This window comes from Chiloscyllium plagiosum, chromosome 13, assembly GCF_004010195.1.
Source record: "Chiloscyllium plagiosum isolate BGI_BamShark_2017 chromosome 13, ASM401019v2, whole genome shotgun sequence".
In the NCBI taxonomy this organism is placed as follows: domain Eukaryota; kingdom Metazoa; phylum Chordata; class Chondrichthyes; order Orectolobiformes; family Hemiscylliidae; genus Chiloscyllium; species Chiloscyllium plagiosum.
This window is the reverse complement of record NC_057722.1, coordinates 33,904,678-33,932,604: the sequence shown is the minus strand read 5'-3', so window position 1 is coordinate 33,932,604 and position 27,927 is coordinate 33,904,678. Positions and strand designations below refer to the sequence as shown.

Here is a 27,927-nt window from a genome sequence, read left to right as displayed (position 1 = left end):
AATGCAGTCCTGCAGCAGATTAGGATGCCTACAATGTTTAGCTCTCTTATGGTGAGAATAATGTAATAGTTCTTCAAGTATCTGTAATGTATAGGAGTGCAAATACAGGGCTACATATTTAGCACAAAGCCATACATTAGTGTCAGCCAATATATTGATATTATAAAACTTTAAATTGTTTTGTGGCATGAAAGAAGTAGCTAAAAATTCCTATTGCAAATATCCCATGCTGCTGAGTACGTTTTCAGTTTTTCGCTGCTCTGTAACAATGAATAAAAACAGTTTGTTGTAGATTATGAAAACTGTGTTTTGTGCTGAACAGGAAATTTAAAATGTTGTTAGTTTTTAATCTTTTTTGGCACTTAGGTTGTTGAACAATTTTCATGCATAATAGTGGAAAACGTCCTATTCAGATATCCTAAGTCCTGATTGTACTTAATCCATCCGGTGAGAGCAGGATAAGTTCCAGTCAGATGCCTGCTTTATTGCTCATTCAATTTTACCCTCCATTGATTTCAAAGTGTAAAATCAGACAGGATGTAAAATGAACAACATGCACACTCACTCCTCTCCCAATTCCAGCTTGGTGGGTCAGGTTAAAACCTGGGCCTTAGTACTTAAATCTTTTATATTTACCTAAATCATTTATTGTTGATTATAGCCTTATGACTAAACATGCTGAAGAATGAAATAGCGAGAGGCAGTTATATTCTACCACAAAACTTTAGAAAGGTTATAAAAAGTGGCAATTACTCATATCTTTAACTAAGAACTGTTAACATATTTTATACTTTAAACATTATCTGATAGCCAATCATTTGAATTAATGTCTCATCATGATTTGAAATTGAGAAGTGTAAGTTGTAATCCTTATTTATGTCAACATAAAGCAATGTCATTGCATTAAGCATTCTATATTTCCTTGACATTAACAGCACTAAAAGTAGCTTTTGATGAGAAAAACCTATTTCCTAAAGAAATACTGGATCGTGAGCACAAAGTGAAGCTTTTGGATAAACAGAATTTAAGTGGAAGTAAAGCTGCAGTAAAAAAAAATACTTCAAATGTGAAGTCTAGGTAAGTAATGTTTGTGCTATAATGCACTTTAAGTTCATTAAGATTTAATAGGTGAAGAACTACTTCACAGTTACAGAACTAAAATTCTAAAAATATAGTGAACAATAAAGAAGTATTGTGCATAAGATTTGCAGCGATATGGGCCAAGTGCAGGCAGGTGGGACTGGTTTAGTTTGGAAACATGGTTGGCCTGGACTGGTTGTACCGAAGGGTCTGTTTCTATGCTTTGTGACTCTATAAGAACAGTAGTTAACTATGCAAAAGACAAAAGCATAAAATAGTTAGCAGAACAAAATTTTAATCTTTTACTTGATAGTATGAACAGCAGACTCAAATCTGGAGAAATTATTATTTTATATTAAACCTTTTAACTGTACTACACTGATTCTTCCAATTATTATTTTATATTAAACCTTTTAACTGTACTACACTGATTCTTCCCAGTTTCTGTTCTGAGAACTATGGAATTGTCTTATATGAATACTCACAAGACTAAGAGTTTAAATTTCCTCAGCTTTTAATAACCTGCAGATCCCTAACCAAACACTCATGATTTAGAACTTGCACAATCTAAATGTTTCTACTGAGGTAACATACTCCTTTAACTCCTCTGAGAAACTTCTTTCTCAAAGAGAAACTATACTTGCTTCTGACTGTAATCAGGTTTCCTCTGAACTGCCCTAAAAGAACATCAATCCTTGATTATTCTGAAATGAAAGCAGGTAAATGACCTTCAATATTTACTCTACAGGTCATATCTACCACAGAATAAACAATCTCCCATTGACACTCCAGGCATTTACAATCACCTGCTCTCAGATACATACTGGATTAGGTCACTGTTCAGGAAGAAATGTGACCTAGCTTTGATTAGGATGCCCATTACAAATGTAACAAACATCAATATTCTTCTGTTTTGAAGTCCAAACTCTCTCTATATATAATGTATAATGAAAAATGGGCAGGGTAGTTAGCAAAACAAGATAAAGGAATGGGGGAAAAGTTGCTGAATAAGGATGGAAAAAAGAATGAAGAGAAGAGAATGAAAGAGGAGGGGAACTGACAGTGAATAGGTTGGACAAATGAAGCTAGAGCTAGGGTCAAAGAAGATAGCGTCATGAAAACTAGCTGAGGAACAGAGAAGGTTGGTAGAAGAGTTTGTGAAATATAATGGGGGTGGTAGCAGTGTGAGTCCCTATAAAACAGATTGCAGAGGTCGTTGATATATTTTGAAAAAGTAGCAGCAACACAATCTAAGCTGTCATAAAAAAACATGTATTACAGCAGTCTGGGACATTGGCATGAAAAGGATCCAAGGCCCACACTCTTGGAATGGTTTAGTGTTTATCTGGGGAGTGGGAGTGTGATGGTGGCCAGAAGGCAGGACATTTTACCTAGAATGGAGAAACACAGGAAGATGAGGATGAAAATGAGAAGCTATATATGGAAAATAAAGTTTTGCAGATAGCTTTGCAGAGACACTCTGTGGCCAGAATCTGCAACTGTAAGCAAGTCTATATTTTTATGGGCTTTTATACCAACCAGCAGATCTACTTGAGGGAGACGAAAATTATCGGGGAAAGAAGATGCACCCATTTAAATTCCACCCTAACTTTTACTGGAGATGAAAGAAGATCAATGCACCATCATGATTTAATAAAGATAGATGTCGTGGATATTCAATATTTCACCAAGTCTATATTAATAATTAAGATTACTTCACAGCTTTACAGTTTGGTGCTGGAATCAAAAAAGTGAATTTTTTTTATTGTGAAGATTGCTAGAGATTTTTTTACATTGGGCTTTTGTCAAAGTATTAACAGTGTTAATTTTGAAGGGTCCCATTGGGACAGTTTTTTTGGTTTAATGTTTTTTTAAAATACTGCAATTTGGATTTTCAGTGTTAGATCCTTTCATTGGTCTATATATGTTGGAGAAGAGAGAACAGCAGAGAATACAGGAGGCCAAGCTCATCCAGCAGTGCATGTAGTGGGTTTGTAGATCCAATGGAATCCTATTTGAAGCTCTGTGCAAAATGTCACCCCAAAAGCTCTGAAAAGCTCAATACCATTTAACAAGTAGATCTGAAAACTTCAATAAACAAACTAGTGCTTACTGTGACTTTTAAAAAGCACTTCTCCACCTCACTGTTTATTCATGAGCTAAGTCCAAGGACAATAAGTAATGTCAGGTGGGCTCAGTCACTTTGTTTTCCAAGCCTTTGCCTATAATGGCCTATTACGTTCTGTGTAATTTCAGTTTTCAGAAATGCCCAGAGACTGAAGAAGAATTCTTCAGAAGTGACATTCCTGGAATTAGAGAAACTCAGATATCAGGAGTTGCAAGGGAATCAGAAACACTAACTGCAAAAGTAACATCGGTTTATCAGGCCTGACACATTGTCGAGCATATCTGTATGCATGGCAACCAGCCTTTTTCTATCTGTCAGCTCACTGAAATTCCCATTGGAGCCTTCTGCAACAGAATGCATGAGCGACCATGCCGTCCATGGAACTGACATTCACACTACCCTCTCCCTTGGCCTGTTGTGGGTCTTGTACCTGGTGGCTTACTGTCTGCATATTTCACCTCTAAGCAACAGTCTATCATTCACACAGTTCGGCCTCGGCTGGCTGAGAGTGTCAGGTTGCAAGATAATGTTTTTTTCCTCAGGAACGTGTTGTTCCTTGAGGAAAGTAATCTCCCTCAGCACTTTTGTTAGGCAGTTCTTGGACATCTGAAAACACAAATCCACAAGTTCAGCTGATGGAAGATATTTACCGTTGGGGAAAGATGGTGTATTACTACACCATCTGTAACTTGTACATCATATGTGTTTATCGATTGAAGGGAGTATGATATATGATATGGTGGATTAGGTCAGAAAACAGGCCATGGACTCTATTAAATCTGTAACAATGATATTTCCTCCATTGGGGCCATAGATGAAGCCAGGCCTATTCTTCACCAATTATATGGTGCTGCCTCTGACCATGGTGATCTAGTTCTGCAAAATGGAGAAGTGTATCAGTGTGTATAGTGCAATTCATTTGGAAGATCTGCCTATCCCATAGTTGAATAGCTGACTTTGTGGAAGCTGCTACAGTGCTCAAGGGTAAAGTGAGGCTATGTATATGAGAAATGAGTTGAGGATAATAGATATTGTTGGTAGAAAAGTAAAGGGATTGTGATAAATGGGGTAATGAGAGAGACTAGTGATGCACTTGGTAGGATATTGTGTGCGAAGATGCTTTCACTGTGAGGTCATCGAATTTCTTGCAATGCTACATTCAGGCCCTTACAGTAAGACTGGTAGCAATGACTACCTGCTCTCACTACACTCCTATTGTCTATTTGGGGAGGATCCTTAACTCCAGAAAAATAAATCTCTCACTTCCTATGGACTTTATGTATCATGGCCTCCAGCAATGCTCATTTAACTGTTGGTTGTTTCAAGGTTACTCCTTGTCTTTATCTTTGCTTTCATCATTTCTAGCCATATCTGCAGCCAAAATGTACATGCCTGAATGAAGTGGTGGTTGGTTTTAAGTATCGTATGCCAGATTGACATGGTGCTAGCCTTGCACATACTTTGGCCCATTGCAACCGCTCAACAGTATGTTCACAACTAGGTTTACACACCACAATCATTACAACTAGCAGGCAGTATAAAGTTGATGAACTGCCTGCATTACATTCAATGGGTGTGGGTCAATCGCACTTTCTGATCTCTATGTTCTATTTTGGGAACTAACCAGTTTTGCTCCCAGAGATTTGAATTGCTGTCACATACATGTGGATAAGAGAAACAGAGACTGAAATATGGAAAAGTAGGAGGCTGACAAAGAGAATATTGAAATTAATGAAAGAACTAACTTGGATGATATGATAGAGATGGAAATCGACAGGTTTGATGATGGAGTAGATCTGCAGCAGGAAACGTTTCTCATAATGCATTTGAAATTCCACCAGTGTAATCATCCTGCATTTCAAAGCACCACACTTGATACAGATCTTGAATAATAAAGTGAGATTGTGCTGATCTAGTGACTGAAATTGCCACTGGTGACTACCATACCGTTGGTCTCGGAAATTTGCATTGATACTTCTGCCTGCTCTCCACATACATTGTTTTATGAGACATTTCAGAGGAACACACTGTACATTAAACACAACAACCTTTCAACATCTGAGAACCACAACTTCATGTTTCTGCTCTGTTGCACCTTTTGGGGTTCATATTTCCAATATTATCTTACAACTAGCAGAACAGATTACAGAACTTAAGATGCAAACACTGTTGAAAAAATACTGAGGTGGGAACAAGCCAGGCCCAAAAGGCTGGCCAGATCCCCAGGATAGTTAATCGCCATTGGAAGTTTCCAACTCATTGCAAATGTTTGGAGACCTTTCAGAATTTTCGGATGGAAGATCATTAAAAGTACTCCTAAACTAAGTTATGAGAACTCTTGGAGGTCTGTGGAGATTTTAAAGGACTCTGCAGAATGATCTCTCCCATGAGTGATGAGAGAGACAGAGGCACAGATAGAGAGAAATACTAAATAGATAGCAGGTGTTAGAAAACAAAAGACAAGCTGTCCACTTCACATTAATTAATAATGGTGTTAGTAGAAGTAGCTGGAAAATTGTTACAAATACAAGTACTAATGATATTCAAATTCCATCATAATACCTGAGACCTTCATGAAATAAAGTGATTTTTCAAGAGGAACATATACTGACCTAAAATGGCTGCTGTGATCACCTGACCGCATATTGAGGCAAGTCGAGGGAACCCATGCAGAATACACTAAAATGGCTCGACTGAAATTACTCTTTTATTCAAAGAACAGAGTCGAGACTCCTAAAATAACATTTAAAAAAATTGCATCTCCTTTTGAATTCATACTTGCACAATAAGCTCACATATTGAGAGATGAAAAGTTATCTGCGGGGTATTGAACTTAGCAAGATATTGGAGATCGATTTGAGAATATCTGAATAAACCATATTTTAGTAGCTTGCTTCGTATAGCAGGAGAAGACAACAGAACCTTGAAGGCTTGCCCTCTCTTCTCTCCCATTCATAAAAGTTGTGAAGAGGAGCCTAATGAAAAAGCAACTTGGGAAAACAACTTTAGTGAGGACTCCAGTTTCACTACTGCTAAAGAAACAAGACAATAGCTAAACAGCCACGGATTCGCATTTCACTCTTGCAACTCCAAGACTCTAAGGACATTAAATGGCATCTGCTTTAATTTTCCTGCTTGCATTGGTCACCCTCCCTATTTTTAAACTTATGATCTGTGCTTCTGTGTGTTCTTGCTGTTATGGAATTGTTGCAGTGCAGAGGGAGAACATTCAGCTCATCTGTCTGCACGTGCTCTCCAAATGAGTCTTATGTTTTAGTGCCTCTCCTGCTTTTTCCTTGTATCCTTGCATATTGTTTCTCTTTAGATAATCGCCAACTGTCTTCTTGAATGCTGTGATTGAGCCTGTGATCCTGCACGACTCCAGGCAGTGTATTCCAGAACCAACTATTTGCTGTGAAAAGGATTTTTTTCACACATGGCTTTCCTACTTTTCCTACTCCAAGTCTGTACCCTCTCATTCTCAATCAGTTTACAAGTGTTGGGATTTTAAAGTGCATTGAATTTCGACTCACACATTGAACATTTGCCAATCTAATGCTGGCTAACTGGCTGTATAATTTCTGAGCAGAGCCGTGGTAAGAATGGCAGCTGTCAGGGTCCTTGCTGTTCCTGGAACAAATACAGTTCTGGTTATACATGCCAAGCAAACTTACATTTTTCAAGTCTATCCTGAATGAGTCTATGAATGGGAATATGGGTATTTGGGCAGGAGTAAGGGAAAGACACTGTTTGCTCTTGTTGCCTTATTAGTAACTCCAAGAGGGTAATGAGATGTTTAGAGAAATGTACTGATTTTATCACTTTGTGTATTAAATCCTTGCTAAGGAAGTAGGGCTTGAGTGGTATAAATGTGGTTTTCCCTTGTAAAATGTCCTGATGAGAGTAAAACAAAATTATCAACAAGATGCATCTTTTTTTCAGCAGTACTCAAGATCTGTTCTACCAAATAGATATTACAGAATGTCTGTATGTGTGTCCTAAGCTCACACAGTGGAGCCTGGTGTCAAGCATTCTTGCCACTGGACCAAGGCATTACTCTATCAAGATCATGTGATAACTTGAGTGCCACAGCTACCTCACATTTAAAGAATTCATGCACAGACATGTCCCACCCCCTCAAAGTGAAGTTCAGAATCTGGAAGGTCAGGGCCCGCCTGGGCAACCTCAACAGCAGTTGACTTGAATGGCATACTGCTGTCATTGCCTGAGCTCAGACATTTCAACATTGATGTTACTACCCTAAGTGACTTGGCCATCTCAGAGACTCCTCTTGTGGGATAAATAAATGCCTTGTGTCCCTTTGGCTCAGAACCATTGCACTATTGTCCTCAGCGTACACCTGAACAGTGGGTGCTACAAACAAGTTACGCCAACCTAGAATTGTTCTTGGCCTGAGTCCTTGAGGGCAACAAACTGATCCTCCTTGGCAACTTCAGTGCTGCAGGAGCAAAGGTGAAGACCTCAGAGGAGATCGAACAGTAATAATAATTTGCCCCTGACATAATGCCGAGAACACAGCATCAATATAACCAAAGCCTCGTTCCTTCTGAGAAACAAATATAAGGCCACATCTCACTGCCACCTGTATGACTATGTGATATGCAAGTGAGTCTGGGCATATGTGTTCGGTTTGGGTAGGGAATGAGTCCACTTCTTAAAGTGGATGCTATCGTATTGAAATTGTCATTTGTGTTGAAAATGGAGTTTGGGAGATCATCTATCATATGACTAAAGAATATATCAAATGTGTTTAGTCATTTGTGGAGTGTAAAGCTTTACTATGTTAAGAAAACTAATTAGTGTAAAAAATTCATAGCACTGGTGCAGTCACTAGAAAACTACATTGCAATCTGTTTCTTCTCAACAGATCACCTCAGAGAACCATTGCAGGAATGAAGCTGAGAACAGAGCTTGATAGTTCTATCCAGAAATAAGCAGTTTGATTTAAAAGGAAGAAGAATTTATGGAAAACAATTTCTTAAAATTCAACAGTGTAGAGTGAAACAAAAGTTGCCAACTAATGACTTGAGTGAATTGAAATGCGCTTCAGCAAAGCCATAATAGCTTAAATTATGCAAAAACAGCCTGTTATTTTCTGTTTTATTATTGTGCAGCATGAGCAAATTATTCTGATTTTGTGACTCAAACATTGCTCACTTTAATCTAATAATGGGCGTGAAAGGAAAAATGATTTATTTTTATAAATTTTGTGCTATTCACACTTGCGCAACATATTTACTTGAATATATTACAGGCAAAGGTCAATCAGTAGTAAACAGATACATGATTTTCCTTCTTGTTGATTCCTGTTGCCATGGAAACATTTTTTTGCATTTCAAGATTTCCAGTTACTATTCCTTTCCATATGTTAAATGGCTTTGAGCTCCATCATCGGTTGTTGCAAGCAAAGGTCTCTTGATAGGATTTCTGTGAGGGTTCAAATGAAGCAATAGAATTTAGATAATGACGATAACTTCATAAAGGTTAGAAGAAACACGGTATTATTATCCACTAAACAAGATGGTATTATTAAAGCAGCACAAAAGTATGTTTCTAATAATGCCACAACAGCTTGATAGATTTAGATCATCATAATCATCGACCAACATACTTCTGAAAACAGTTAAAGTACTAATTTGACTATATGATGAACAACATTATCGGTTTTTATTATGTGTAGGTGTGGTAGCAAAGTGTATTAACATTCTACACCCAATTACTTTGGTACATTCAAGTTTATTAAATAACTGTCCTGATTTCATCACAGTTACTGTTTGCAGCTTATCTGCTTTCAACAAATGGGATTCAGGTTTTTCATTATACATGCCCTTGAAATCATACAAACATGTTACTTGGTTTAATATTTTACCAACATTACCATCAACTTTACTGCCAATTACACACTTGGTTGATTATAGTGCCTTTAGTGTTGTGGAATGTTTTCTGGACACTTTGGACAGAATAATTTTACAGAATTCGATAATTATGCATTTTGACTCACGTATGTATAAAATATTTTTGTATGCGAAAAGTTTGAAATCTGTATCTAATATGCTAAGCACTTAATGGCTAAGTATTTTGTTTCAATAAAGTTTGTGTTTATTACTGTGAATCTAGTGTGTAACAAATTTCTAAAACAAATTCTAAAGTGGATCTATGACTAGCTGAAATTAAAACAATATGCCACGTAGTCAACCACTGTACAAAGAAAATACAGTTTATGTCACTTCTGGTGTCTTCTATCCTTCATCAGGATTTGCATAGTACTACTCAAGTTTTCTTTTCTCTGTGAGATAAAAACTTCTTATTAAAAAAGATAATTTGATGTTATTTTTAAGTTCATAGAACAAGAAGTCACCTGGCCTAATAGCTGTAAAACATATAGTGACAAAACATTATTCTCTGCTGATAGGTAACACCTTAACCATGTTTCAAATGTATATTTCTATTTTCTTCACAGCAATGAGAATGCTGTTTTGTATTTTACTGTTGCTCTGCGAAAAGCTGCTGATTTGCAGCTTGGATACTCTTTCTAGTGATATGCTTACAGGATTTGCCGTTGACCTCTACCACGCCATTCGGTCAATGCAGAAGAGTCAGAATCTTATTTGTTCACCAATGTCTGTCAGCCTAGGCCTCGGGATGATAGAGCTGGGTGCAAGAGGGACCACTTTGCAACAGTTAAGAAAAGCTCTGCAATTTGATAAAATGCAGGAAGGTATGTAAAATTCTGTCTGTAAACCAGCTGGTTAAAGTGATCTACATAAAAAAAAGTGTTTGCAATTGCAGAAAAATATTGTTTTTCTTTTCACCTGTACATGGCATATTGATAGCATTGGATAGCATTTTTAATCTCTGCCTGCCAAATTCTAAAGAATTATGATTCTAATTTTTAGGGATGGAGTTTTCTTTAATGAAAGAGCAATCCAAAATCCTCTCCAGTAGTAGCAGGCAATACTCGCTAAAACTTGCCAATGCAATTTACATACAGGATGAATTCCGATTGACTGAACAATATCTCCACAGCTGCCAAGAATTCTTTCATAGTGCTGTAAGAAAAGTGAACTTTCAAGATTCTGTATCTACTGCCAATATTATCAATAAATGGATAGCTAATCAGACCAGTGGTAAGTATTAATACACTTGTTTGCTGCTAATAACATTATTTTCTGAATTGTTGGCAAGCCATTCCAAGAAGTCATTTCATGTTTTGAATAAGTCATACAGCATTAAACAGAATTTGAAAATTAAACCTACAATAACATTAGGAAGGAAATGTCTGAAAATAGTCAAAAGAAAGTGTGAAATCTAAAGTTTAACTCTGACTGAATGTGGACCTGACAGAACAAGCCTCAAACATGTTTGTTTCAAAAATGTTGGTTTTGGAACATTGCCAGAGAGCTTCCAAGACCTAATTGGTCTTGTGATGAAACTGATAATAGGAATAAAAACAAACTACTACAGATGCTGGAAATCTGAATCCATCACAGAAATTGCTGGAAAAACTCAGCTGGTCTGGCATCACCTGTTCAGAAGAAACGGTGTTAACGTTTCAATTCCAATATGACTTCTTCAGAACAAAATGAAGAAGTCATATCAGATTTGAAACATTAACTTTGTTTCTTTCTCTACAGATGCTGCCAGACCTGCTGAGTTTCTCCGATCAATGAGAACCGGCACCAACATTAGTGGGCTGCACGTCGTGGACCTGAATATTGCTGCTTCTCTAGAGAATGACATTGATCCTACTTCCTTGAAGTTCTGTCCAGTAATTTTCCATTAGTGAGCTTCAGACCAGAAATTGCCCTGCTCCTGTCCCTTGCTATTAAAGCTGGCTGCCTAAAGACCTAATCTGATGTGAAGGTAATCTGGGGTCTCCAAAGTTACAGGAAAGCAACAACTGATCAAGTTATACAGGCCTTGCTTTGACAGGTGGGTAGTGCCGTTTTTATTTGACATCCACCTCATGAAGAGTGACTGCCTAAGTAAGACCACTTGTCAGTACACAAAAATCAAAAATATCAACTGATGAGCTCACAATGGGTTGAGAACCATTGTGTATTTGAAAGGAATTTACCAATGATAGCAATTTGACAGCAACTAGCAATATACAACCTCCTGGTCCGCGAGGAAGCAGGTCTTGATGATGCTTGCAACCCCCTGCCGCAACATGGAAATGTGAGCCATGGGTGTTCAAGCATGTTGAGAGAACTGATCCAATGTCTGTAAACTCTGCCACAGTCACATGTTACAGGCTTGTGTTTGAGATATACTACTGCCACCAATCCTCATTCCTAAACTGAGTTTAAGGTCCTACTTAGTTACCAGTCATACAGAAGTAAGCCACTGTTGAAACTTAATCAGAAAGCGCACTTGTCTTGCAACAAATTACTGCACAATTAATAAATCTGGTATTATAGTTAGTCGCAGTAATGGTGACCATCGATGTTTGTAAAAATCCATCTGTCTCACTGATGCCCTTTCATAAACAAAATCTGCTGTCCTTACCTGGTCTCAACTGTGTGTAACTCCAAGCCATCATCCAAAATGGACAACAAATGCTAATTATATCATATGCTATGATAGAATATAAAAATGTTAGTGGTGGTAATGTGGAATTCTGGTAGACGTTTTTGAGAAGGGAATGCAGATACAATGTTTTTATGCAATATTCAGGATGATGAAAACACTGTATTTGGTTTATTGTCTGAAAGCCAGTGGACATTCAGAGAGCGATCCAAGTCAGCATTCCAAAGCACAGATTGGTGCAGTTGAACTTTGTGAAGGTTAGGGTATAAATTAACTTGGACTGGAATTCTGTTGGGCCAATGGACAGTTTGCTCTCCAACTGACAAACCAGCAGGAGTTCCTGTTACTTTGTGGGGAGACCGTGCAGAATCATGTGCACATCACACACAAACGTGGGCAACATCCGGCCTTCACTGTGACAGAGTTCCTTCACGATGGAGGTCCTTTCCTCATGCCACCACGACCAATGCATCCACCAAGATTTGTAATGGAGCCTAGGGGTAGAATGGCAATTACAGGTTGGCAGATTTATTTCATTAGGTAAAATTTATTTCATTCACTCATGGGACATGGGCTTTGGTGGGGTCAGCTTTTATTGTCCATGGCAGGGGGCGTGAAGGCAATGGCAAATGGATGACTTTCAGCAGTAACCTCCGCTGTAACCCTTCCCTTCATTCCACAATGACAGAACCCTTCATCCGATTAACTTTTCCTCACCTGGTTTGGCTGAGGGGCTTCTCCAGCAATATGTGGTCTCACCTCTCCAGTTCAGTGAAGACAACCTGCAATACATCAAATTCTGTCTTGTTTTTGTAAAATGTTTATTTTAACATTTCTTTTGAGTTTACCATTTATGCTTGCTTTAGTAAATTAGACCCTAATCCTTTTAAACTGTATCTGTATATATTTATAAACCTGTTTATCCCTGCATGGAAAAGTAACTGACGAAAAAGAAAACGGAAACTTCAAGACCCAGGGACATCTGTGTGTTTCCCATAGGTTAGGTGTAATCATTAATTGTGCAAATAAAATTATCTTATGATGGAAAGAACAGTTATTCTATCCTAAAATTCCACAACATGTTTCGTAACAAACTGCAGCAATTGCAAAGTCACAATGTGTTTTGAAAAGTGCTTTAAAAATAAAGGGTGTCAAATTGCACCTAGAATAGAAAAAATGAAATGTTATTGCCTGGAAGCTATAATGAGTCATCCAGTCAAGAATAATTATTTCAGAACTTTTCTTTAAAATAGTAGATGTTTTGCATCAGCTATTCTGCAACCAATAAATATTGAATCCTTGCTTTTACATTAAATACCCTTTTAAAAACAGTGGTATTTTACTGGCATATATACTTTTCTATAAGTCTACCATGGTTTTTTTTAAAAAAAGGAATAATACTGTCAATGCTGGAAATCTTAAATGGAGAAATTTCTGGAAATCTTAGTGTATCAGAGAGCATCTGATACATGAAATAACAGTAAGGTCTTTTAGAGTCATAGAGATATACAGCATGGAAACAGACCCTTTGGTTCAACCTGTCCATGCCAACCAGATATCCCAACCCAGTCTAGTCCCACCTGCCAACATCCAGCCCATATCCCTCCAAACCCTTCCTATTCATGTACCCATCCAAATGCCTCTTAAATGTTGCAATTGTACCAGCCGCCACCACTTCCTCTGGTAGCTCATTCCATACATGTACCATCCTCTGTGTAAAAAGGTTGCCCCTTAGGTCTCTTTTAAATCTTCCCCCTTTCACCCTAGTTCCAGACTCCCCGACATCAGAGGAAAATACTTTGTCTATTTACCCTATCCATGCCCCTCATAATTTTGTAAACCTCTATAAGGGCACCCCTCAGCCTCCGACGCTCTAGGGAAAACAACCCCAGCCTGTTCAGTCTTTCTCTGTAGCTCAAATCCTCCAACCCTGGCAACATCCTTGTAAATCTTTTCTGAACCCTTTCAAGTTTCACAACATCTTTCCGATAGGAAGGAAACCAGAATTGCACGCAATATTCCAACAGTGGCCTAACCAATGTTCTGTACAGCCGCAACATGACCTCCCAGCTCCTGTACTCAATCCTCTGAACAATAAAAGAAAGCATACCAAATGCCTTCTTCACTATCCTATTTACCTGCAACTCTACTTTTAAGGAGCTGTGAACCTGCCCTTCAAGGTCTCTTTGTTCAGCAACACTCCCTAGGACCTTACCATTAAGTGTATAAGTCCAGCTAAGATTTGCTTTCCCAAAATGCAGCACCTCGCATTTATCTGAATTAAACTCCCATCTGCCACTTCTCAGCCCATTGGCCCATCTGATCAAGATCCTGTTGTAATCTGAGGTAAGCTTCTTCGCTGTCCACTACACCTCCAATTTTGGTGTCATCTGCAAATTTATTAACTGTACCTCTTATGCTAACATCCAAATCATTTATGTAAATGACAAAAAGTAGAGGACCCAGCACCGATCCTTGTGGCACTCCACTGGTAACAGGCCTCCAGTCTGAAAAACAACCCTCCACCACCACCCTCTGTCTTCTACCTTTGAGCCAGTTTTGTTTCACAATTCAGAACCAAATCAGTTTCACAGTTAACTTACATTGTACATGAGAACTTGTTTTTATAGATCAAGTTGCAGAATGGTTAGGTTCAACCAGTCACAATTATGCAGTCTTAACACTCAAAACATGGGGATGGAGAAGTTGGGATAGTATTTTTTCATAATGAAATTTCTCAGCTTTGGAGCTAATCAGTTCATTTGTGTTCACGTTCATAAACCATTCTGGGAGCAGAATTATTCTTGTTGTATAAACTAATTATGGGGTGGGATTTTCTCATTTGCAGTTGAAATGCTTTGTTAAGTGGGGTTTGTGACTTCTCACACAAATATTCTTCAACTCATTAATTGTACAACCAGATTCTTTGCTGCCCTTCCTGAGGAATCGTGTGCAGGGGATACAGTAGTGCTCATCTCTGCCAGGTTCTTCGGGCATTCAGGTCACTGGTGCCATATTCTAAGCCCAGCTGTACACCACTTCAGGTGCTGCAAGCCAAGGACTGCCTTCATACAGTGATGTTCAACTATTACGACACTGTGAAACAGGCTTTAAGTATCCCACTTTGTGAACAAGGAACTGGAGGTGTTGGTAGTCAGGGTGGTGAAGAGGAGAAGAGCCATTCTTTATCCTGTGTATAATCACAGGAGACCACTTAGCTATCCTGGACCTAAATAGCAGCCATGGTCAGTGGTCTGTCTGGGTTAAGGTGGGATGTCTAGCAGTGCCCCATCTCTTCTCTGCTACCTCAAGGTCACAAGGACCATCACTCACTCTAACTCCGCCACTGGACCTGCCTCTCAGCAAACCTCACTATTGCAGGCATCATGTCCACTGAATGGCTCTCAGCCACCTTATCCTTCTTGCCCATGTGTTTCCTACTCATTCACTAGGGACATGTCATCACCTCCCTTGCTTTTTCATGACCACAAACAACTCTTCATCAACATCTACTGTACTCAACGCCTTTATTGTATTATGAGAAACATGGACCTACAAGTGCATTAATTGGTACAAAACTGGAGGGAGCTGAGAGGTGGTTTGGAGGCTGAGCAGTGGTGATAGCAGACATCAGACTTTTCACTTATGAACAGAAGATTCTGGCATTAGCCAGAAAAGAGCACAACTTGTGGTGATGGGAGACCTTGATGGCCAACTAAACTCAGCAAGCTTTGGTGTCCTGTGCTGCATTGCTGTACCATTACCACCAGTGCTAATTCTTAAACTGCACAAGTGTCTTTTCCCCTCTTACAGAACTAATTCTCACTCTTCTATTATGCTGGCATTAGCAAACCTCCAGTAAGAGGAAGTCAACTTCTCATACTCTGAAATCCAACTTCACCTTTGAGTAGGAAGCCACTGAACCCCAGGAGGATGAATTGTCAAGACTTTTACCTGTATCCTATAATAGCTCAGAATTTCATCTCTGTGTGTTCACTAGCTGGACATGGGGGCACCATCTGAGGTGTATGTCACTGACACATCTCCATAACTGGCTGGGGAAGGAATATCCCATGTCTTTGGTATTCAGAGATTTTCAGAGAATTGGCACTGCTCAGCCCCAGCCAGAAGATGATCAAGTGGTTTTGCCCATTAATGACTTCATCACAATATGCAAATAGGCACAAAACATCAGGCAGGTTTATCAAAAGCATGCAGCAAATTGAATTGAACAATAAAAGGATTCTATGATGTTTTCCATAGCATGCTGACTCTGGTTAATATGCACCTGGCTGTTTCCATGGGGAAGTTGGCTATTGCTAAGGAGAGCCAAATCTAGCATTGAGTCTCTGCAATAACATTAGAAATAAATGCAGTTTGATATTACAGGGATATTGAAAGTTATACACACTACAAATTAACAATACAACAGCAATAAATTTGTATTTGGGAACAAAGGAATGGTTAGCTGAGAAAAACCTAGTCCATCGAATTCTTCTTTTATGTTCTGAACAGTTGCTGGACAATAATAATGGAAGTTTTAGTTAATAATAGCAATGAATCAACTACAATGAACATAGAAATGACAAGTGTAACATTCCATTGATGAAATGCTTTGGAAAGCTTTCTAAAGTCTCCCAAGTGTCTACACAGGTCCAGTTTTGACTCCATTTGTTATTGCATTAAAAAAAATCTGAATTTCGTTTAAATTAATCAAAGCTAATTACTTGCACCAGATAAATCCAGATTGAATATATCGTTCATTGATTGTTTACTTGCTAACAGATAAGTTTTGAATTTACTCTTCCCCAAGTGCAGTGTGCCAGTGAAATAATTTGTTGTAATGTCAATAACACAATTTAATCACAAAGTGCTTCACAGAGATATAATCATAAAAGTAGATGCCAAACTAAAGAATGGAAATCAACAGTTTTGGTCAATAGACAATAGGTGCAGGAGTAGGCCATTCTGACATTCGAGCCTGCACCACCATTCAGTATGATCATGGCTGATCATCCTTAAAGGGCAGGCTTAAAGGAGGAGTGGAAGATGACAAGAGGAACAGGTTCGGAGCAGAAATTATGGAACATGGGGTTTGGTTGGCTGAGGCACAACTAGCAATCAAAGAATAGGAGAATTCATAACAGGAGTTACCATAGGAACAGAGAGCAGGTGAGATGTGGGATTGGAGAAAATTATAGAGATAGGGAAAGACAAGATTATGGAAGGTATTTGTTTTAAACTTTCATGGGATGTAGAAAAAGCCAGTTTTTTTCTGCCCATTTCTTAAAAAAAATGTGAGTGAGGATTCTAAACTTGAAGCACTGGGAGCCAGTGTAGGTTAAGGAGAACAGGGCCGATAACTGAAGCTAACTAAGCTTGGGTTTGGATTTGTAGAAGAAATTTGGATGAGTTGAGAATTATGACGGATTGATAATGGGAGGGATGGAATGGTCAATTCAGAGGGTGTCAAAGGCATAGAATCATAGAATCCCTACAGTGTGGAAACAGGCCATTTGGCCCAATAAGTCCACATCAACCCCCCCTAGACCCATTCCCTCACCCTATGACTCTACATTTAACCCTGACTAATGCATCTAGCCATCACATTTCTGAACACTATGGGGCAGTTTAGCATGGCCAGTTCACCTAATCTGCACATCTTTCAGAAGCAGTTAAGCTAAGACACAAATGTATAATATAGGTGGATAAAAATAGATAGTCTTGTGATTGAGTGATTATAAGTTCAGAAAGTCAGCTCAACACCAGTTAGAACATGAAGGTTGCAAATTATTTGGTTCAGTAACTAGGAAGGAGGATGGAACCTATGACAAGACTGGGGAGGCTGATGCTGATGGCTTTGATTTGCTGTTTGTCATTTTTATAAATGACCTGGAGGAGGGGTTAGAAGGTTGGGTGAGCAAGTTTGCGGATGATACGAAAGTCGGAGGAGTTGTAGACAGTGAGGAAGGATGTGGCAGGTTACAGCGGGATATAGATAAGCTGCAAAGCTGGGCAGAAAGTTGGCAAATGGAGTTCAATGTAGGTAAGTGTGAGGTGATTCACTTTGGTAAGAGGAACAAAAAGATGGGGTACTGGGCTAATGGTCAGATACTTGGTAGTGTGGATGAGCAGAGGGATCTTAGTGTCCATGTACACAGATCTTTGAAAGTTGCCACCCAGGTAAATAGTGCGGTGAAGAAGACATATGGCGTACTGGCTTTTATTGGTAGAGGAATTGAGTTCCGGAGTACTGAGGGGTTGCTTTCATTGGAGAAAAGAAGGTTTAGGGGTAACTTGATAGAGGTGTACAAGATGATTAGGGGTTTAGATAGGGTCATAGAACATAGAACATAGAACATAGAAGAATACAACGCAGTACAGGCCCTTCGGCCCTCGATGTTGCATCGATTCAAGCCTACCTAACCTACACTAGCCCACTATCCTCCATATGCCTATCCAATGTCTCCCTCATTATGGGCATTTAAGCGGGCATTGGATAGGCATATGGAGGATAGTGGGCTAGTGTAGGTTAGGTGGGCTTGGATCGGCGCAACATCGAGGGTTGAAGGGCCTGTACTGCGCTGTATTCTTCTATGTTCTAATTTCTATGTAATATTTATCTCGAGAAACTCATAACATGTATTGTCATCATAACATGCAATTGAAATCTTAATTGTTATTTTAAGATGTGTCACCTAAATAAATTGTTTATTTTCAGGTAAAATCAAAAACTTGGTGACAAATCAATCTTTCAACTCTTTGACAAAGATGGTTTTTGTGAATGCCATTTATTTCAAGGGGACATGGAAACATAAATTCAATTCAGCAAATACCAGACTGGTGAAATTTTTCAAGGAAGATGGCTCTGTTTTTGATGTACCAATGATGTACCAACAAGTAATGAGCAGATTTGGTAAGTGCTTTAAAAAAATACACATTTTATCGAAGGTCAGTTATCTGGAATAAGAGACAAGACTTTGTGATGAAAGTTTACTTCTTTGTTTCAATATTACCTATGACTATACAAGGAAAAAGAGATGGAAAAAGATAAATTGTTAGACATGTTGCATTAGGCATTGTAATCCTCATTTATCAGCAGCTGTATAATCTCCCAGTAAAGACAAAAAATTATCACAAACCCAGTTCACAAAGAAGTGCAGAAGAAATTTACCAGAATGTTGCCAGGACTTAACAGTCTGAGTTATAGGGAGAGGTTAGACACGCTAGGACTTTTTTCTTTAGAGTGTCGGAGACTGAGGGGGAATCATTTGGAAGTGTATAAGAACATGATAGGCATGGATAGGGTGAATGCACTCGGTCTTTTCCCCAGGATTGGGGAATCAAGGACTAGAGGACATCACTTTAAGGTTGAAGGGGAAAGAATGAAAGGGAACCTGAGGGGCAACATTTTAACACACAGGGTGTTATGCATATGGAATGAGCTGCTAGCAGAAGTGGTTAAGGCGAGTACATTAGCAACATTTAAAAGGCATTTGGACAAATACATGGGTAGGAAAAGTTTAGAAGGATATGGGCCAAGTGCATAGAAAGGGGGTTAGAATAAATGGACATTTTGGTCGGCATGGACAAGGTTGGGCCAAAGAGCCTGTCTCCATGCTGTAGGGCTCTATGACTCTCTAAAAAGTACCAATTCTGAGAAATTTTCTCTGATTCCTAATGGTAATGATAAATGGATTTCAGGAGATAACAATAAACACATGTGCAATCCCCATCATTCTACCTACTTTTTTACATGCAGAGGTATCAATCTCCCCTTGGCACTCGCTCAGTTATTTTTGAAAATCTGAAGTGAATTTGCACTCATTCTGCAGGCAAGAAATTTATTTAAAAGCTTTATAATTGCAAAAAGAAAATCTCCTGACATCTATTTTATATTAATCTCATTAATCTACCCACACAGTCGTAGTCTGTCCCTCCATTATTAAATACTCCAAACAAATCATCAGCTCGACCAACATGTATAACATTGCATTTATCTAAATAAATGCCAGGCACATGAAACTCCCCCATCACACCTGGTCTCAATTGTTGTTTCTCCTGAGACATTTACTGGCACTGGTACAGAGCTTTGTCAACTTGTAGATAATATTATTACTTTCCCTTATTGAAAAAGTAATGAACTAAACAAGACTTAAGTAATGTTACAGTAGGAATGACTATATATCTTTATGTCTAAATCATTTTAAAAGTTTTAGTTGTGTTTTCAATTTGTGTCTCAGCATTTGAATTATGTGATTTAGCAACAATATTAATATTATATGCTTAAGAACTGTCCCTCTACTATTATAAATGTGATTTGTCATCGATCAAAGATTTATCCCAGTATATCTTTTTCCCTTTGGGAAATAAGTTGTTGATCACCTTTTAACCAGCTTTTGAGATGGGAACTTCTCATGTTTGGACTTGCTGGTTTTAAAAATAGTTACTGTTTTATCTTTGTTTGTAAATTTTTTGCAATTTGACAATCTGAAAAGATTGCATTATGGAAAAATTTATTTTATTATTGTTGCTGACTGTTAACATGATAAAGCAGCAGTATAGTATTGAAATTTAATATTGGAATTCTGGGTCATTAACTTATTCCCTTCACTTGTGTAACTCACTCCAGCTTCTTTATAAACTAATGTTGAGATCACACTTTAAATTTGATCAGTGATTAACAGATATTGGTCTTTTGCTATTCAGAAACTAAAAAGCAAAATAGGAAAGACAATGATGGTTTTAACTACTGTTAAGCAGCAAGTTTTCTCACAGTAAAAGCACAATTGTTACAGGTATATCTTGAGTAGGTGATAAAGGATGATTTGCAACAATGACGATATTTAAAGCAAAACAGAATCACCATTTTGTTTGTAAAATAGAGCTAGAGAAAAATTGCACATTGAATTCTTTATCTGATAAAATGTCACTGAAACATACAGCACATCATTTTACCCATTCTCCTGTGGTAGCAGTGGTAAAAAAATAGGGGCAGAATCTTCTAGGACTATGAGCAATGTGGGTTATGGCAAGAAATTTTAGAGAATTGTGTGAGAAGTCCAGCACCATTGGTGACTCCTCAGATACTCCTCAGTCCGTGTTCAAATGCAAAAAGGTCTGGACAATATCCAGGTGAGAAGTCACATGACACCAGGTTATAGTCCAACAGGTTTATTTGAAATCACAAACTTTTGGAGTGTTGCTCCTTCGTCAGATGAGGCTTAGACTGACAAGTGGCAAATAACATTTGTGCCCCACAAATACCAAGCAATGAACATGTCGGTGCCTACTCTATCCAGACAGTCCTGAAGGTGACAGCTACATTGAACTGCTATGTGACTAGCTCTTTTCAAGGAGCTACAAGAGACCTGTGAAGCATCTCCCAATTGTGCACCCACAAATGCATCAAGACAGTGAGCAATGCCGTTGGTGTGAGATCATACTGGTTCACTTGTTTACCCATGGTGAAATTAATGCTGTAGCCCACATGGTATGATTCAGTAACAAAACCAGCTTCCTCCAGTTGCAGTGCCCCATTGACTGATCACCTATAACACTGAGACAGGACCATCGTGATGCAGAGTTCATTAACAGGAAGGGTTTTGATTCAGCTATTGTGCAAGTGGTCTTAAAAGTTCCACTTAAAAGTTCCCACTTAAAAGATCACTGAGGTATAAGGGCTATCCAAAGCAACTATGGCTGATGACACCATTATATAACTCCTAATTATGGCAAAGTGCAGGTGTAATGCTCCCCATGCTTGGACAAGATAGAGCAGACAATAGGCCAGATAGGATGTGTTTCGACTGCTTGTAATGCTCTGATGATACTTTGCAGTATATTCTGAAAAGAATCAAAGCATGCTGCATTGTGCACAAGTGGAACAGGCAGTGAGGAGATGTGATGTTAAGGGTGGCATGGTGGCTCAGTGGTTAGCACTACTGTCTCACAACACCAGGTACTCTGGTTTAATTTCAGTCTCGCGACTGTCTGTGTGAAGTATGTACATTCTCCCTATGTCTGCGTATGGTTTCCTCTCACAATCCAAAGATGTGCAGGTTAGATGAATTGGCCATGCTAAATTACCCATAGTTTTCATGGATGTGTAGGTTAAGTGCATTAGTCAGGGATACATGTAGAGTAGTAGGGTCAGGGGAATGGATCTGGATGGGTTACTCTTCGAAGGGTCAGTGTGGAAAGAGATGTGGTGAGAGAGTAATAAAATGGGATGTGGCTAAGGATAGATAAGCTGTGTGGCCTGGTGGTTAAATAATGGGTGCAAGTGAGAACTGCAGATGCTGGAGATTAGAGTCGAGAGTGTGGTGTGGAAAAGCACAGCAGGTCAGGCATCAGGCAGCATCCAGCACCACACTCTCGACTCATGGTTGAACAATGACTAGGGTAAGAAGTGGAGTTGTATTTGCAACGTAGTGCCAGTCTTGTCACTTATATGGCATGGCAAGCATGTGTTTGTGTCAGGAATGTGAGTCTATTCTGGGATATCTGGGCAGGGTGAATTCTTCCATCAATGGTGATTGGTAGAACCCAGCTAGAATCAGATGACAGGGTGCCATAGGGGTGCAGTAGATAATTAATGAAGTGAGTTATGGATAATAATGCAATACTAGTCATTAGGACTTGTGGACTCAAAGCCCCATGAAACTCACCAAACGACAATCATAAGATTCAGCCAAGGTTCATTGAGACTACCGATCAAAAGTAAGAACATGAACTCAACAGATTTACATGACTGAACTATACAGAATTCCTCTTTTTACAAATATCTTCATTAATCACTGGTTAATGAAACAAATAACAAAATTCCTTTTATAGTACCTTTCTAGATTTTGAAATCTGATTTCAGTAACATTCCTGTCACTAGTAATTATACAGTCAATTGTTTTATTACAGGTTATTTTACAGCTGGAAAAATCAGTTATCAGGTTGTAGAAGTACCTTATATTGGAGACGAAGCCAGCATATTCCTTGCACTACCAGCAGAAAGAACTGATTTAATAGAGTTGGAGAAACTTATTACACCACAAACTATCCATAACTGGCTTTCCACAATGGCAGAAGAAGACATTGAAATTAATCTTCCAAGGTTGGTGAGCAAAACTTGGAATTCTTGACTTATATTGGCATTATTGGAGCAGTATTAGATTGTTATTAACAGTTAACTTCAATGGAACTTCTCTATGTTGGCAGAAATGAAGGAGATTTTAAGAGTACATTGGCTGTTTTAAATATGCTTATGAATGTATTTTGCAGCTAATTGTTTGCTTGTTGCCATGAAAGTCCAATTAGCAATGTTTGCGTGGACAATACAACTATTCTAATGAGCTTGCAACTGGAGCTGCTACCTTTATGTAGAAGCGACTTACATGTTTGTTCTGAATTGCTTTTAAGTATGTTGATGAGATTCAGTCTTTCACTGATTATCCAAACTGCAATAAAATTTAAAAACAGGTATTATTAAACATCTAAATAAATTAGTTTCTTTTTCTCAGAAGTGATGAAAATCTTATGAATTTTTCTCAATATAATCCTCCAAAGTATTCATCAAGTTAATGCTCAGGTTTGATTGAATGATCTGTGCTGTGCACAGTTTAATCCAGGGCCGTAATTGATCACAGTGTCTGTGAGATAATGAAGCAAACAGCAGTCAGGGTTCTTGCACTTTATTTCAACCTGACAAATGCTCATCAAAGTGCCTGTGTGAAAATGTCTCCTAAGAACTGCTGAATGCTACCTGTCTCATTAAATAATTTATCAACTTACCATGGCACGGTGGTTCAGTGGTTAGCACTGCTGCCTCATAGCACCAGGGACCCAGGTTCAATTCCCGACTCGGGCAACTGTCTGTGTGGAGTTTTCACATTCTCCCCGTGTCTGCATGGGTTTGCTCTGATTTCCTCCCACAGTCCAAAGATGTGCAGGTTAGGTGAATTGGCCATGCTAAATTGCCCATAGTGTTAGGTGCATTAGTCAGGGGTAAATGTAGGGGAATGGGTTTGGGTGGGTTGCTCTTCGGAGGGTCACTGTGGGCTTGTTGGGCCGAAGGGCCTATTTCCGCACTGTAGGGAATCTAATCAAATTTGCAGGAATGACATTATTTGGAAGTAAAAACTACTTTTAAGTATAAGTTGAGAATGAACCTCAAAAACACATACATGCATTTCTAAATAAAAATGCAAATCAGATTTTGGTTTTCTGTATTAATTAAAAAGTCTATTTTAGTATATGGGACCAAACGTGTAATTCATTTACATAAAGGTACTCGTCTAATTTATGTGTTTCTATACAATGCTACTAACATTTTCCAATTGCTTTTCTTAAATGCCACAGCAATAATTAAAAAGATATATTGTTTATATATTTCTTTAGAGATAATATATTTGTGCTTTCTACAATGTTGTAAACAAAAATAGAAAAAGCTGGAAGTACAATCAAAGATTGGAAATCTTGCAATCTTTTTCTTTAAGTTACTTATTGATATGATGAGTACTTCATCATGCCTTGAACATCTTTACAGTTTGAGTTAGTTTGTTCACTTTTAATGCATAATCATGTCTACTTTTAATAATCGCAAAGGCTGCTTGATCTCTCCGAAAAGGCTCCATACCTGTTCCAAAGGGATCCCTGGACCTAACCAAAAAGTCTCTTAACTTTCCAAAAGGATATCCTACTACTCAAGCATAATTTCTGATATGTTTAAGGCTTCTTTTGAAAATATAAAGCCAACTAGTTGTGCTTTCCTCACCTCAAAAAACAAATTTACATCAGTTTGAAGAGAGTTGCACTTCTACACAGTTCTTTCCATGAACCATGATATGCAAATGAAAACCATGCTCCATCCAACATGACAACTACATTCAATAGAAGTGAATTAGCTGAAGTTATCATTCATTCACTGTAAATGTATCGATGCAGAGGCCAGAATTTACAGATTTGTCCTTTCTTCACGACAAAGTTTCATGCTAATGTAAGTGCTAATGAAAGGATAGCAATTGTTCAGAAAGGTTAAACTACCGTGTGGTACAAAGAATGGCTACCCTCATTTTAGCTATCGCTATCGCTAAAATGATTACTCAGTTGATAATGGAAAATGAATATAAATTCACAAATGTGTTATTCTAATTATAATGAAGTTTCATCCATCAATGTGTCATTAGAAGGTTTTGCCTTTTTCTTTCTCTCTAACTATATCCAGGTGCACCCTGGGGTTTGCATCTGGGGTGGGGGGAGCCATTTCAATAGTGTGCCTGTTGGCTTTGAAGATTTGTGTGATGACCCCAGGGCAGTTGTGGCTTGAAGCCAGACATGCTGAGTGTAGCCTGGCTGGATGCAGGCTCTCCTTCATTGGCTTGAACTTTCAAGGGTTGAGTTTTAGGGGAGAATGGAGGAATAGGGCTGGGGGTGGCTACTGAATGAGGGACACAGGCAGAGTGGATGTGACAGCCCCTGTATGTTCCACTTCTGGCTTGCTTACTATAGGCACTGTACTGCCTCCATGTGAGGAAGGGAACCTGTATTGTGGTCAAGCCTCCTCCTTCACCTTGTGGTCTTGCTGCTCCTGCTAAGCACCAATGGCTTAAGGAATGGAGAGGAAGTATGTGCACATTACTGATGGTCACTAAGTGGGCTGGCCCTGGCTCTCCATGGCAGCTACACATATGTCCATGGAGACAACTGTATGCATGTATGCCAGGGCCAGCATGGTATAACTGGCATTAATAGCCTCCTTGAACCTTTGATCCAGTGTGCCAAGAATCTCTGACAAAAGTGACTGCTGCTCCTTTATCAGTTTGTGTATTTCAATGATGTTATTAAAGCTAACTACTCTGCCTGGGTTGCATAGGTGCTTGTCTCTGGCAGTCCAGAGAGTGCCACCGACTTAAGGTGTTCTTTCCTTGGACAGCTTTGAAGATGTGACAGTGACGTGCTCACCAAAATGTGCTCCTAACTCTTATCGAACAAACGTATGCACCAAGGTTACAGCATCTGAGTTGATCGAGTTGCAGGAGACAGCCTTGTTGATACTTCCTTTGTGGTCTGTGTCTTCTTCAGAAGTGAAGGAGGGATTGTTGGCTGGAAGAATTGCCTTGTTCATGACAGAGACAGCTTAAAGCCGATGATGCTTTCAGAAAATAGAGGATAAGAGAGGGAATGAGTTGTGAAATAGAGGCAGAGACTTGGGCATGTTAAGAATGTACACACGGTGCTAGTGATGGGAGAGCATAGCAGGACTTGACAATGACTCTTACTTGATTGCTGCAGCTGTCTATGTCCTCTCCTACAAGCTCAAGGATTGTCTCTTCATAGGGAGCGAGGAGATCAATATTGGACAGACCACCACCTAACCTGACTCTCTCTGCATGATTGTGGCAGGAATTCTTAATAGTTTGGGGGATAGTATAAGTGAGAGCCATTGAGGGAAGATGATGCACGCTGTAATGAAAGTTAAAAATCACACAACACCAGATTATAGTCCAATAGGTTTATTTGGAAGTACCAGCTTTCAGAGAGTTGCACCTTCCAGTTACCTGATGAAGGAGCAGTGTTCTGAAAGCTAGTGCTTCCAAATAAACCTGTTGGACTATAACCTGGTGTTGTGTGGAGTTTTAACTTTGTCCACACCAGTCCACCATTGGCACCTCCACATTATGGTTATAAAGAAAGTAGCAGACCGTGATCCTTGGTGGGAGGTGTTTGAAATAATAGAGTTAGTGTGAATGTGAGTTAGCAGTGAGAAGATGTGACAATTGCTTTTGTACAGTGCAAAAGGTCATTAGCCCTGGTCAGGTGGCACTCTGACCAAGCTGGCTGTGTTTGATACCATGCTTCCCTCTAGTCTTCCTGAGGAAAGAGGATGGCCCTTCTGTCCACCACCCCATCCACCAGCATCTCCAGGTCCCTGTCAAATCGAAGTGCCAACTTGGCCATTTCAGGAGCAATTCTTCCCACACTGCAATTCTGAAAGGCAGTTGCTGGCTTGAAGTGGTGCATTATTTCAACTGTTCCACTGCACTGATATCTTGTGTAATTTGCTAAACATTGTATTTTTTCACTATTATTTGTAGATTTACAATCCAACAGACGGTAGATTTGAAAGAATCGTTTGGAGTCCTCAATGTCACAGAAATATTTGGAAATGAATGTGACCTTTCTGGAATCACAGGTATAACTATTAGGGTTTCACTAATTCCCAGCTCAGATTACCAAGACTGAATTCTGAGATTAACACATATTGACAATTTGTGCATATCATTTATAAATCTCACTGTGTCACTTGTAACTTATGGAAGAGATATGTGCAAAACAAAAAGGTTGGGCTTAATATTAAAATGACACAGCCTTTTAACTGGGAATTTATCTCAATTAAAATTTTGGTGCCTTTTCAAAGGATCCATGCCCACCAGGAATATACCTTAGAAAGTTATGTTGGAGATCGTGAGGACTGCAGATGCAGGAGAAGTCAGAGTCGATAAAGTGTGGTGCTAGAAAAGGCACAGCAGGTGAAGCAATATCTGCGGAGCAGGAGAGTTGACATTTCAACAGTCCCACTTGTTCCAGTGCCACACATAATTGACTTAGAAAATTATGTGCATGGTTGTACTATTTTCCATCTGTTAAAAAGAATTGATTGAATTCTATAAAGGATATGCGTGCAGTTTTCTCATGATGTGACTGAGGCTCTGAAAAGGGAACTTGATATTATAAAAAATGGTGCTGTGCACAAATGCGAATACCATAGGGGTTGCGTTGCCAGGGCGTGGCAATCTCACACAGGTTCCCACACTAGCCTTTTATTTTAAGAAAGGAGGAAACTCTGCACTTCAGAGAGGATATTCCATGTGGGGCTTTCACAGCAGTGTGGAGCCGTACTTCCATGCTGGCAATTCTTTCCAAGTACAGAAAGGGTGCTAGGATGTCAGACTGGGTCCAGTGATAGAGGTTGGAAGAGGCTAGAGATAGTGAGGACTGCAGATGCTGGAGATCAGAGTCAAAAAGTGTGGTACTGGAAAAGCACAGCGGGTCAGGTAGCATACAAGGAGCAGGAAAGTTGACATTTCAGGCATAAGCCCTTCATCAGTAATGTGGTAGGGGAAGAGGGCTGGGAGATAATTGGAGGGGGGGGTGGGGCTGGGGTGAAGGTTATAGGT

General features: G+C 39.1%; 2 protein-coding genes across 4 annotated transcripts in view; both read left to right on the top strand.

The window, feature by feature from the left end:
• LOC122556371 (WD repeat-containing protein 49-like) overlaps positions 1 to 3,472 on the top strand; it is a 51,356-nt gene extending 47,884 nt beyond the window's left edge. Inside the window, exons 19-20 of the mRNA XM_043703006.1 lie at positions 936 to 1,077; positions 3,337 to 3,472. Coding sequence (XP_043558941.1) covers positions 936 to 1,077; positions 3,337 to 3,472 — 278 coding nt within the window. The remainder of the gene's footprint in view (positions 1 to 935; positions 1,078 to 3,336) is intronic.
• Positions 942 to 27,927, top strand: part of LOC122555897 (serpin I2-like) — a 34,785-nt gene continuing 7,799 nt past the window's right edge. The window contains exons 1-7 of one of the 3 annotated variants that reach the window (XM_043702159.1): positions 942 to 1,077; positions 8,097 to 9,230; positions 9,690 to 9,947; positions 10,126 to 10,356; positions 18,480 to 18,674; positions 22,673 to 22,865; positions 26,845 to 26,942. In XM_043702159.1, the coding sequence (XP_043558094.1) occupies positions 9,053 to 9,230; positions 9,690 to 9,947; positions 10,126 to 10,356; positions 18,480 to 18,674; positions 22,673 to 22,865; positions 26,845 to 26,942 (1,153 nt within the window). In that variant the 5' untranslated portion in view covers positions 942 to 1,077; positions 8,097 to 9,052. Of the gene's footprint in view, positions 1,078 to 8,096; positions 9,231 to 9,689; positions 9,948 to 10,125; positions 10,357 to 18,479; positions 18,675 to 22,672; positions 22,866 to 26,844; positions 26,943 to 27,927 lie in introns of those variants that run through there. The other 2 variants (XM_043702160.1, XM_043702161.1) reach the window with 2 other exon arrangements.